The 13,440-nt window shown below is 38.0% G+C and overlaps 1 protein-coding gene across 30 annotated transcripts in view; it reads right to left on the reverse strand.

Moving 5' to 3' along the window:
- LOC107744607 (disks large homolog 2) overlaps positions 1-13,440 on the reverse strand; it is a 217,367-nt gene that overhangs the window by 168,788 nt on the left and 35,139 nt on the right. The window contains exon 1 of one of the 30 annotated variants that reach the window (XM_016558339.1): positions 11,950-12,163. The exons of 27 other annotated variants lie outside the window; for them this stretch is intronic. In XM_016558339.1, the coding sequence (XP_016413825.1) occupies positions 11,950-11,991 (42 nt within the window). In that variant the 5' untranslated portion in view covers positions 11,992-12,163. Of the gene's footprint in view, positions 1-4,633; positions 4,823-11,949; positions 12,164-13,440 lie in introns of those variants that run through there. 2 more of the 30 variants (XM_016558342.1, XM_016558351.1) reach the window with 2 other exon arrangements.

The following is a 13,440-nucleotide window of genomic DNA, read 5'->3' on the forward strand; positions in this document are numbered from 1 at the left end:
ATTTTAGACATAATTAACTGTGTTTATATGTAAACCTTGTGTGTTTTTGACAGTATTAGCGCAATCAGATGAGAACTAAGATAACTAAGTAATCAGGTGCTGTTTGACCGGCCTTTTAGTGTACGCACGCTTCGGGTGTACGCACTCTGAATAAGCACATGTTAGAACAGCACGCAAATGAAATGTTTAACCGGCAAGGCTTTAAAGCACGCAGAAATAATGTACTTTTCTGATTGCGAATAAGTCTCGTGAGTGTAACTCTACCGAATCAACATCTGATGTGAATGTGTCTCGTGAGTTTCAGCTGGAGCTGGAGCCGCGAGACATAATACAGCGCATTGCTTGAGGTAGATGTTGTATTTTGTTAGTAAATGTTTTATTATATTACTAGTGTTGCCTCCTTTGTTCACTATTACACTACTGCATATATTGCGTCTGACAAAGGTGTCGCCTAGTTTTGTAACGTGAGCCCACTTTCAAACGTTTCACTTTTGCCGCGATTGCACGCAAACACACACCGCACATGTGCATGGATATCACACGCACGTCGAGCAAACGTCTGACACATCATTCAGTGAAGGAAAATGACAAGCAACAGCTTCTAATTCGTGAGTTAACATTGAAGTATATGGAGATAAAACAATGCAAGTATCGATAACTGTATCGTTTGTCCTGAAGCTTATCGGTATTCCGGTACTGACCCAATTACGTATCGGTCCAAAAAAATACCGGTTCTCGGTACCCATCCCTACTTGCAACTATGCAGAACACCCAGCCAGCTGCATAGGAACACCTAGGTAACACCCACAACTCCCTAGTGCTGTGTCAGTGCAGGAAAGGAAAGCATCACGTGTTTACTTTAAAAATTGTTAGAATAGTATTGTTAATAAAATACTGCAACACTGTAACTACTGAAGTCCATGGATAACCCAGGGATTAGTTATGAATTACTTGTTGAAATTAAAAATTTTAAATATAATTATTCAATGAACCGAAACAAATCAAAGACTCAAATCAATCTACTTAATCATAATTTCTATAGATGCAGTACAAATTTAAGCTGCCAAAAATTCAAATCAAATAAAAAATAAAAGCAAAATAAAAATAAAAACTAGAGATTTTAGCATAACAGTATAAATTCAAAGAAGGTCGCAAATTCAGATTGCATTTGCTTTTTTCCCCTATGTAAATGTATGACAATTTCATTAATAAAATACAACATATTTTTTCTTATTTTTCAAGAGATTTTTCTCCTTCAGGAAACTGGCTGATTAATTTGATCTTGAGGTTTTGAGCTTACAAACAGACTACACACATCCATCATCAGGGTTGGGAAGGTTACTTTTAAAATGTATTTCACTACAGATTACAAAATACATGCTTTAAAAAGTAATTTGTAATGTATTTCGTTAGATTACACAATTTTTGTAACTTAATCTAAATACTTTAGAATACTTTGGAATACTAATAAGGTATGTAACACAAAGAGTCCTCTAGAGAAAAATTACAAAAAATTAGCTTCTGAAGGGCAGTACTAAATGAAAAAAAATATGATCTTTAAGCAAAAGAAGAAAAATTACACATCATCCTGTTCAAAAGTTTACAACCCCGCTCTTAATGCATTGAGTTTCCTTCTAGAGCAGCAGTAAATGTTTTCACTTTTTGTAATATTTGTGTACGAGTCCCACAATTGTCCTTATAATGTGGAAAGATCAATCTCAAAATCATGCAGTCATTGTTGGAAAGATGTCAAATATGCAGAAGATACTGGAAAACCTGAGAATGTGCAGGACCTGGAGGACTTTTCTGAAGAACAGCAGGCAGTTTAACTGCTCATGACAAACAAGGGACTCACAAAACATGAAAACTGTCATGGACCATTCATGTTAAGATTCAAGGCTATGTAAATTTTTGAATGGGGCAATTTATATAAATTCAGTCATTGTTTTGTGGCGTAGGCCTATATGTAAACATCTGTTTGTGAAATAGCTTATTTAGGACAGTACTAAATAACATGCATTTTTTTAACATCCCTCTTATTTTGTTAAAATTATTAAAGGGGTCATCGGATGCCCATTTGATATAAGTTGATATGATTCTTTAGGGTATTAATGAAAAGTTTATAACATACTTTGGTTAAAATTTCTCAATGGTAGTGTAAAAAAACACCTTTTTTACCCTGTCAAAATGAGCTCTGTTTTCAGCACACAGTTCTAGTCCATGTTGCTTTAAATACTAATGAGCTCTGCTGACCCCTCCCCTCTCTTTTGTGGGGTGACGAGCAGTACTGTTTACTTTAGCCGCGAAACTTGCTTACTGGCACATATTAGGAAAGGCGATTTGCAAAGATTCATAAATAACCCTTGTACTCACTTCTTCTGTAGATGAAGCTCGATCACGAATGATTCGCACGAACATAGACGCATTTAGGCAGATCGGGGATCGGCGCATACCCTTTAAAAACGAAAGTAACGTTAATCCTCTGCGTCTTCAGCGGCTCAGATGTCGGGAGTAAATGACGACTGCTATGTTCATTATTACATCCAACAACAAAACACCTCAATCGCTTAATCTGAGACATTCTTGTGCAGAACTGTGCAGAATTACGTCTGTGCAGAACTACGTCATTCTGACAGGAATCTCAGAACAGCCTGATTTGAGAAAGGGAATTTTAAAATAGGGATTTAAAAAAAAACACTGGGTGGATTTTTATCATTGGATGGATGTTTACACACACTTCCAACACACATTTATGTTCAAACAACAACAAAAGTGAATTTTGCATCCAGTGACCCCTTTAAAATGTTGTATATTCTGCAAGGGATTTGACACTTATGAGCAGGACTGTAGCTTAGGATGCTTTTGCAAAGTGTCAGAGTTACATTACATTACATTACGTTACATTAATTGCCCATTACAGTTTATATTAATATTTAAATGAAATAAATGACAGAAAAATTCAAGTAAAATAATCACTTTGATAATCTAAAACACTTTTCGGGTATATAACTGTAATTTGATTACCACCCATTTAAAATGTAACTGTAATGAAATACAGTTATTCGCATTTTGTATTTTAAATACGTAACTAAGTTACATGTATTCCGTTACTACCCAACCCTCTCCACCATGCATCATGTAGTATGAGATTAACCAACATCTCATACATTATATTGTAGGGTGACAGATGTGTTTGTATTGTATAAAAAAAGTGTTCTACACATCATAATAATAAAATCAAGGCAAATATGTAATCTTAAAAATCTGTTCAAGTTTCCACTAAACTTTCATGTTTCAAAACACCTATTTCATATTCCTATGGGCTCCTTGATGAATAAAGTAGGCAACAAATCAGGGAGGCCCATATTAACAGGAAAATAAACTATTCTGATTCAATGAGCAGATAGTAGTGGGGAAGAAGATGTGCACTATATAACACTTGTTTGCATGTCACTGATATATAAGAACAGGCCCTGCATCTGTTAGCTGCTCATGTTTACCACTCTAACAAGGCACAGTAAGGGGGTAACATGAGCACTCTCTCTCAAGCACACACACACACAGACAGTCTGGGTCCAAACAGCAGTGTAGCCAGGCCGAAACATGAGAGTCCGTGTGAACAATGGCGTTATTCTGAGGGGAGCGTATGAGATGGCAGACGGATGAAGGACATAGTCAGAGATCCTGATTGGAGCTGATCAACAGAGACCGTGTGAACACAAACTGGGAACATGTTCAACGCACATAATCACCATTCATTCTACCTTTCTTTCTGCACTTTATCTTTCTTTTTGTCTTGTTTTTTTTTTTTTATCTTACTCTGTCCCATGCAAAAACATGTGGGGATATGTGGCTAAGTAATGGTGTACCTCAGGGCTCAGTACTGAGCCCCCTTCTTTTCATCTATATACTAAACATTATAAATATTTGTGTGTGCCTAGAGCACCCTTGAGTGGAAGTGTCATCACCACCAGCCAAAGCAAACACGAGAAAAAGCATCATGCACCAGGGGATCGGATGTGACCACAAACGCCCGCCTTAACACATCAGCTTCAAACACACACACACACACACACAGGCTCAGAATACAGCCACATGCTTGCTGGGGAGTTTGCTTATACAGTAGTGAAATGAAGCACATAAGTGCACACATAAGTCAAGCAGAGCGCTAAGAGTACCACGTATTGCATAACTAATCATAAAATCACCATGATCATAAAAACAAAGCAAAAATTATGATAGACAGGAAGAGAAAAGGGATGATATCAAGTGCTTATTAGTCTGCTCTCTAGAATACTTGATCCTAAAAGAAACACAGAAGGAAAAGGAAGAGGAAAGAGACAAAGTGAAAGGAAAATAGAAAGAGTGACAGAGAGAGATGAAACAAGAAAATTACACCAAAAGGTACTAGAAAAGGTACTAGAGAGGCAAGCTTTTGGGGTGAGTCAGTTTGCTGCAGAGTTTCTTATAGCACACTGAAAAACATTATCTCGACAACAGTTTGCAATGCCAACTTTCAATGTTTACGATATTGACAACTACAGCATCGAAACAGCACTTAATCACTTCAGTTTACGGTCCTCCTCCTTTCCACATTTGACATGACGTACAGTATAAACTCTTTTTTGCTTACCTCTGGGCTCCTCACTTTCTGTTCCTGCATGCTTCTCTAAAAGTTTGCTTGTATGTATGTGTGAGCGTGTTTCAGTGAGTTTTCAATCGGACAGTAGAGAGGTGTTCATGCTCTGTGGAGTGGCTTCCTTTTCTCTGGGCAGACTCAGAGACTGTGTTCATCGTGTGTGTGTGTGCGTGTGTGTGTGAGAGAGAGAGAGAGAGAGCATGCCAGAGATGTGGGGAGGCCCTGAATCACTTCCCCACCGCTGCATCCAGCACTCTGCGGCACTCAGCAAGTCTACTGCAGGGAGCACAGCCAAGCAGGAACCAAGAGAGGAAGGACCACCGAGCCCACACGGAAAAGTTGTACTGCAACACAGTTCCCGCTCAGAAAGTCGACAGTTGACAGGTACAACAAGAGCTTTTGTAGCTTATATGACTCTTAAATCAAGAATCAAAGCCCACAGTAGTATGGTTCAGTAGTTACATAGTTAATGTTAATCATCACTATAACTGCTGCAGTATATTAATAAACTCCTAAACCCTAAATATTAGACTCTGGTGAAAAAGTCATTCCGCACTCTTTGTGCTATGAACATGAGTGATGCTAAAAAAAAGGCAATTTGTTGAGGAGAAGTATGTTACTTTTCTAAGTGCTTAAAATGAGTTGTCGCTTGGCAGACGAAAAACAGGCATTGACAATTCTGTAATACTTTGCAATAAGATTCCATTTGTAAGATTCCATCGGTTAACTGCAATAGTTAACAAGAACTAACAATGACATATCTAAAGCATTTATTAATCTTAGTAAATGTTAGGGCTGGGTAAAAAAATATTGATTTCTCGATTTTAATCGATTCTTATTTTTATGAAACAATATCGATTCATAAATTCCAAGAATCGATTAGCCTAGCCTGTCAGATAATGAACGGAACATTGTAGCGCACCTCCCATCCAATAAATTGCAATAAGCTTTGTGATTTATTACTTTTGATATGAAACAAAGTCTCAGATTTCAAATTCTGTCCATTTTATTACAATATTAAAATATTAAATGCTGTTTTGGAACTGTTTAATGTGGAGTGACAGATTGCTGTAGCGCCTCGGTTAGAAGCGGCAGCGCAAACTGATCATCTCCTCCACTTTAATAGCAGTTACAGCATGAAATAAACATGAATATCCGAAGGTATGTTAAAAGAAAGAGTACAACTTACCGAAATCCATATCCTGTCTCATGTAATCGCTCAATCAGTGTTTCAAATGCAGAAAGACGACAATAGCTTGTAAACAATGTGTCACGTAACGTCACATTTACCACAGAAGAACATATTCGGTGACCATACACTCATTAGTCAGAAAAATTAACTCTAGAGAGGAGCATTTTGCTAAATATGCACCATATAACATATTCATTATAATTTATTTTTTTTTTTACAGTTCTTCAATATTTAATTTATGTCTGAATAAATCCGTCAAGTTTTTGTGACAGCCACCGTTTAAATTTTTATATTTCAAAAAACGAATTGGAGTAGAAATATAATTATGTAATTTAAAGTAAAAATCTGTTTTATTACTTTAATATTACAAAAACTTTGAGTACATTTTAAGTGTTTTTTATACAAATCAGCAAATTTCAAATTTCATATTATTGACTCTTAGGTACATTTTACAGCATTAGTTGAGAGATTTTTTTTTCCTTGAGAAAATTTGCCATGTCCTGTAACTGATATTTCCAAAATAATCGATATTGAATTGAATCGCAAGCTTGTGAAGGATAATCAAATTTAATTGTGAAATTTGTGTCAAAACCCTGCCCTAGTAAATGTTATTTTCTACATTCACAAATGCATTAATTAAATCAAATGTTGTATCTGTTAATATTATTTAATGTACTTGAGATAATATGAACTAACAATAAGCAATTGTATTTTTATTAAATAATGTTAACAAGGATTAATAAATATTGTAAGAAATATATTACTTTATTAATAAATATATTAATATTAGTTAAAGCATTACCAAAAGCATTACTAAAGATTCAGCAGATTTGTGGGCTGTTCACACAGAACACATTTGTTGCACTCCACTCCTAAGCTTTTCCATGGTTTTGACACTTAAGTCATGAGTTTATTTATTTTTTTTTTTTATGTATCTCGAGACATTGTTTTTTTTTGTTGTTTTTTTTATATTATATTATTATTCCAAAGCCCACGTCTCACTTTTTTAAATGTACAATTGTATTTTGTGTGAATCAGACCTTACACTGAGGGAAGAATCCAAGTAAGTTTTAATGACTAAAATGCAAAAAAGACTTGCTGATGGGTTTTTCTGACTGAAGACATTAAGAAACCCCCTGAAAACTAGGGGCCCTAGCAACCGCAAAGCAATGACCTGGCAACAACCCTGGCATAATGGTGGCCACTTTTGGCATGGGTGAACACCACTTTTACTTCAGAATATTTCAAAAAGTATACTACACTGATTAACTATAATGGGCTCTTTGTGTGTGTGTTTGCTAGCAAAGCCTGACAGAAACAAGCTGTGCCCATATGATTAATGTGTATGTGATACAGTGACAGACAGCCGTGAGAGTGTGTTTGTGTGTGTGTGTGTGTGTGTGTGTGTGTGTGTGTGTGAGAGAAATGCAGCAAGTTTAATGAAGCTGTAGTGGGCGGTGGTGACTCTGCCTGCCCTAATGAGAGCACACGGAAACCACACACACATACGCCATGGACAAACATAAGCACAAGGAAGCACATGCTTGTCTGCTTCTAAGAAAGCTCCAGGGGAACCGACAAAAATTTCACAATGCACAACAAAGACATCAAACATCAATACCACTGTCTGGCTGCTTGTTAAACCCAGAGTAAAGCTACCATGACCAAAACCCACAAAACTGAATCCAACCAAATATAAAGCCATGCAAAGTTATCAGGCACTAACTATATATATAAAAAAAATCTGTGTGTGTGTGTGTGTGTGTGTGTGTGTGAGAGAAATGCAGCAAGTTTAATGAAGCTGTAGTGGGCGGTGGTGACTCTGCCTGCCCTAATGAGAGCACACGGAAACCACACACACATACGCCATGGACAAACATAAGCACAAGGAAGCACATGCTTGTCTGCTTCTAAGAAAGCTCCAGGGGAACCGACAAAAATTTCACAATGCACAACAAAGACATCAAACATCAATACCACTGTCTGGCTGCTTGTTAAACCCAGAGTAAAGCTACCATGACCAAAACCCACAAAACTGAATCCAACCAAATATAAAGCCATGCAAAGTTATCAGGCACTAACTATATATATAAAAAAAATCTCACTGAAATTCTTATCAGAAAATGGACATAAACATCATCTTAATCATCATAAACAAAATAATTAATAAAATTGTTCTAGCACATAACGCAGGTACAGGTTAGAGAAGGCACGTCTGACTCTCTGCAAGTGTTACTGCATTCATCATTGGAACTGAATGAGATTTCCTTGTGAAATATTCATGACTGCATGACTCAAAGCTTGCTCAACATTTTTAGCAGATGGGTCAGTACTGTCTGGGTACCTCTCTCTCCCAGTCTGAATTCACATGACGGAAAGCCCTATGGTCCCCGGCTGCACACACATTGGTTGGAAAAGCTGTAATGTAGAGTATTAGTGCGCACAATGTGTTCAGACAGAGTGTTTCCTTTAAGTGAGAGGTTAAAAAAAAACTAAATTCAACTCTATTCCTGGCTCACATTATCATTATCTTGAAAGAGAGGATATGCAACATGTTAATTGCCACTATTGATCGAGTGATCAATTTAATGCATTCTTGCTACATCAAAGTAATATCAACTTTCAATAAATAAATAAAATAAATAAATAATAATGATAAATAAAACATATATATAATAAATATATATAATAAATAAATAAATATATTATATTAACATATTAACGTAAAATAACGTAACGTAAAATATATTAACGTAAAATAAAATATATATATATATAGTATTGGGTAATGTTACTGAACACTGTTGGCCTTTAGATCTGAGATGCCCACTGGTATAGACAGACCAAGTGTGTTATTACACAGCCTACTAATGCCAGAGAGAAGAATTCAGACAGAGCTCAGTTACACTCCTCTACACACATCCACCCCCATACATACTCTCACATGCAGGCTTCAACACACACTGACATTAATCTCTTCCACACATTCGCAACCCCTCACACTCTCACACACACACACACACACACACACACACACACAATCCTACACTTGCATTCCTATACAATCAAGTATCACACACATTGCAAATGTATTACTATAATCGCTCAGGAACCAAATCATCCACACAGTTTTTGGCTTCCCATGCTCACTTCCTCTCCTCCCATCGCCAGCATGTCCACCCCTGCATCCATGGCATCATGTTTACTGCCAGCTTGATGCATGAGAACACAGCTTCTCTTAGATAAATCCATTACAAGCTGCAGAGGAAAGCAGAATGCCACCTACTCCAGACAAGCAGCAATTTACCAACATAAGAAAACCCGGACGAGCCCCCAACAAAATCTTCTCCATATGCATATCTGCACAGAATAGAAAAAAGCCAAGTTATATCTGAATAGTTCAATTCACACCAGTGTTTCAGAGCTTTTTTTTATGTATTCTTCAACAAAGTTTGTGTATAAAGCAGAGTCGACTGTCACAGGCAGCACCGCCCCACCTTGCATTATCAGGGCACTTCCTGCTCAGTCAGCAGAGGGAGGTGGGGGAAGTGAGGCAGACAGGTGCAGTAACACTTGCTTGCATATTAAAGACCTCTCACACTTTAGCAGACCAGAATCAGAATCAGAATCAGAATGAGCTTTATTGCCAGGTATGTTTACACATACGAGGAATTTGTTTTCGTGACAGAAGCTTCCACAGTGTAACAGAATGACAGTGACAGAACAAAAAACACAGATAATAAAAAATAGAACAAGTAAATAAGGAATAAAAATATATAAATTGACAGTTGTATGTGCAGGTATATTACAATAGACAGTTTTTGTATGTACAGGTACTGTATATTATGTGCAAATTTGAGGTGTAGACTGAGTATGTGTGTTAGATAAATAAGTGTATGAGTGAATAAATAGTGTGTGTTCCACAGTTATGTTAAGTGTTCATGAAATGGATTGTCTGAGGGAAGAAACTGTTCCTGTGTCTGGTTGTTCTGGTGCTCAGTGCTCTGTAGCGTCGACCAGATGGCAACAGTTCAAAGAGGGAGTGTGCTGGATGTGAGGGGTCCAGAGTGATTCTGCCAGACCTTTTGCTCACTCTGGATGAGTACAGTTCTTGGAGAGAAGGGAGGGTTGTACCAATGATTCGCTCAGCAGTCCGGACTACCCTCTGTAGTCTTCTGAGGTCAGATTTGGTAGCTGAGCTGAACCAGACAGTTATAGAAGTGCAGAGGATGGATTCAATGATGGCGGAGTAGAACTGTTTCAGCAGCTCCTGTGACAGGTTGAACTTCCTCAGCTGGCGAAGGAAATACAACCTCTGCTGGGCCTTTTTCACAATGGAGTCAATGTGAGTGTCCCACTTCAGGTCCTGAGAGATTGTGGTGCCCAGGAACCTGAATGACTCCACTGCAGTCACAGTGCTGTCCATGATGGTGAGTGGGGGGAGTGCAGGGGGGTTTCTCCTGAAGTCCACGATCATCTCCACAGTTTTGAGCGTGTTGAGCTCCAAGTTGTTGAGACTGCACCAGACAGCCAGCTGCTCGACCTCCTGTCTGTAAGCAGACTCGTCACCGTCCTGAATGAGGCCGATGAGTGTGGTGTCGTCTGCAAACTTCAGGAGCTTGACAGAGGGGTCTTTAGACGTGCAGTCGTTGGTGTAGAGGGAGAAGAGCAGTGGGGAGAGAACACAACCCTGAGGAGCTCCAGTGCTGGTTATACGGGTGCTGGATGTGTATTTTCCCAGCCTCACTAGCTGCTGCCTGTCTGTCAGGAAGCTGTTGATCCACTGACAGACGGAGGTGGGCACGGAGAGCTGAGATAGTTTGGGCAGGAGGAGGTTTGGGATGATAGTGTTAAAGGCCGAGCTGAAGTCCACGAACAGGATCCTCACATAAGTCCCTGGTCTGTCTAGATGTTGCAGAACATAATGCAGTCCCATGTTAACTGCATCGTCCACAGACCTGTTTGCTCTGTAGGCAAACTGAAGAGGATCCAGCAAGGGTCCAGAGGTGTGAATCACAGCATTATGCATGATCATTCACGCCCCCTCGCATATTCCTTTTCTACACAAAATGTGTCTTAGAAAATTTAAATCAATATATTGTTTTCTGTGAGTGAGTAAACAAAATTATTTTCACATCATTCTGAAGAAAAAACTCTAGACTTCAAGATCCAGTTCTCAATAGTCTTGTGAACAAATGTTCTGTATGTGTTTTATGGCCTTATTTCAGTGACTTTAAAATTTTAGTTTTTCACTAAGCACGCATAAACGCTGTTTACTAAACTTAGCCATTAAAATGTTTATTAGCAACTGAAAAAAGCACAAATGTCAGGGCATGTCAAAACTTCTCCAGGGCCCAAAACACCCTCGGACCCCGGAGGGTTAACAATACTAAACAAATCAATAAATATAGAGAAAATATACAATACACACACATAAGAAGCTGCTTAAGAAGCTGCTCACAATGTTTACAGAAAATAGTAATTTTTTAAATTATTTTTATATATGTATATATAACATTTAGATATTTTAAAACTATTATAAAAATTTAATTTATTTCTGTGATGGCAAAGCTGAATTTTTATCAGTCATTACTCCTGAGTTCAATTTCACAGGATCCTTCAGAAATCATTTTAATATGCTGATTTGGTGCTTAAGAAACATTTCTTATTATTATTGATTTTAATAGTTGACAATGTGACAATTTGCAAGCTTGTATAAGACAGAACTTGGATAAAGAGTAACACTGAGAAAGGCTACATTGTTTTTAAATTAGCAGTGCTCAGATAAACTACACTAATCTACACTTTAATCTCTTTAGAGATTTAAAAAAAATTCTTGTTAAAAAATGTCATAATTTTAAGCATTTTCACAGTGGTACTAAGACTGTTTCAAGACCTCCAATGCTTCTGGATAAACCTCATCCAGAAAATCACAAACATGAAACAATTCATGTAAAAATCAGCCAACTCTGCCATGACTGACAGAAAAATATCCTGGTGTGGCAATTCACAGATGCCACAACAACCAGAGCGGCCACATGGCATAATCGTACAGCCCCATGTGACACTCACACATGTACAGTACACACAAAAGTTCACACTCACAGCATGGTCTTACCTTCACATTGGACCTCAGTGCACAATAACATGCAAAAAACATTGCAGGTATTGTGTGGCATAAGGATTGGTGTAGCAGCAAAGTTTCTGAAGCGAAGGAATTCAAGAAGAGGAAGAAAAGAGTCAGAGATGGATCACATCCCTCGGTGTACGCTCCCAGCAGAGCATTGCGGCGGGTTGCCGTATCCGTCTCTCTGGGCTAGGGACTCGTACTCACACATGGGCATCAGGCATGCAGGGAGAACTACGCTATTTGATGCTGGATGAGGCATTTCAGCTGACAGCATCAGGAAAAGCACACCGCCGCACGGGGGATTCTCTCTTTCTGTCTTTTCTCTCTCCCTTTTACCCTCTCTCTCTTCAATTCAGAATAAAAGAAGAGGCAGGAATTGAGTGAGGGTGAAGATTTTGGAGGTTGCTTGATACTATAACTGCACTAGATTAGATACACACATACTGTAAAACAGCAGCAGGTAAAAAGTATAAGGAATGGCGGTATTTACTTAAATAATTTCCACTTGTGCAAACACACCCTGTGCTGTTATATAACACCCCTCAAGACTCTCTCTCTACAGTGGAACGCTGCTAAAAAAGCTGCATTCATTAGGCTAGAAAGCAACAGAGCTGTAAGCAGCAGGTCTGTCATTTAAACCACAATCTAGAATACAGTATGGTTTTGGTGAATATTTGTGGGAGGGTTTGATCTACATTTGAATATGTCAAAACACAACGCACCCAATGAGATTACCCACAGGGTATTGAAACATGAATTATTCATGTAGGGCATTAGAATGCAAATGAGAAATTAATTCTAACAGCAAGAATATAAAAATGGCCTGAATCATGTTTTTCAAGTGACAAAGTGCATCTAAAAAATACACATTAAAGTTGCACATCAATTTGATACATGATTAAACATGATTAAGAATGCAGATTCTTGACATTTGCATGCAATCCTGGACTGGACATCAATTCCTCTGCTTTGAATTATAAAACTCCAGACTGCACCAGCATATAACAAACACAAGGTGGCAGGAGTCTAACTCAATATATTCAATTTGGCTCTCCAGCTCTCTGCAGTGGTGGACACAAGTTAAAGAATATATAGATAACGTGGCCAATTTGCTACATTATTACTAACTATCCCTGTCTGAGAAAACAAAGTGCACACAGCAGAAATTTAATTACTTGTAAGCTGCTTTAATCATAGTGCTGTGAATGTGTTAATTCAGCTCAGCACAGAAGAGTTCCACTAAGGTAAAATGAAATTACAGGAGAGACGCAGGCTGATGACTTAAAGGGGTCATATGATGCGATTTCAATTTTTCCTTTCTATTTCTAAGTGTTACAAGCTCTTGGTGCATAAAGAAGATCTGTAAAGTTGCAAAGACTAAAGTCTCAAATCCAAAGAGATATTCTTTATAAAAGTTAAGAGTCAACCACGCCTATCTAAAATGGCTCGTTCTAACACGCCCCCACATGTCTACGTCAC

The sequence above is a fragment of the Sinocyclocheilus rhinocerous genome, unplaced genomic scaffold (genome assembly GCF_001515625.1).
Source record: "Sinocyclocheilus rhinocerous isolate Xijiao unplaced genomic scaffold, SAMN03320098_v1.1 scaffold767, whole genome shotgun sequence".
In the NCBI taxonomy this organism is placed as follows: domain Eukaryota; kingdom Metazoa; phylum Chordata; class Actinopteri; order Cypriniformes; family Cyprinidae; genus Sinocyclocheilus; species Sinocyclocheilus rhinocerous.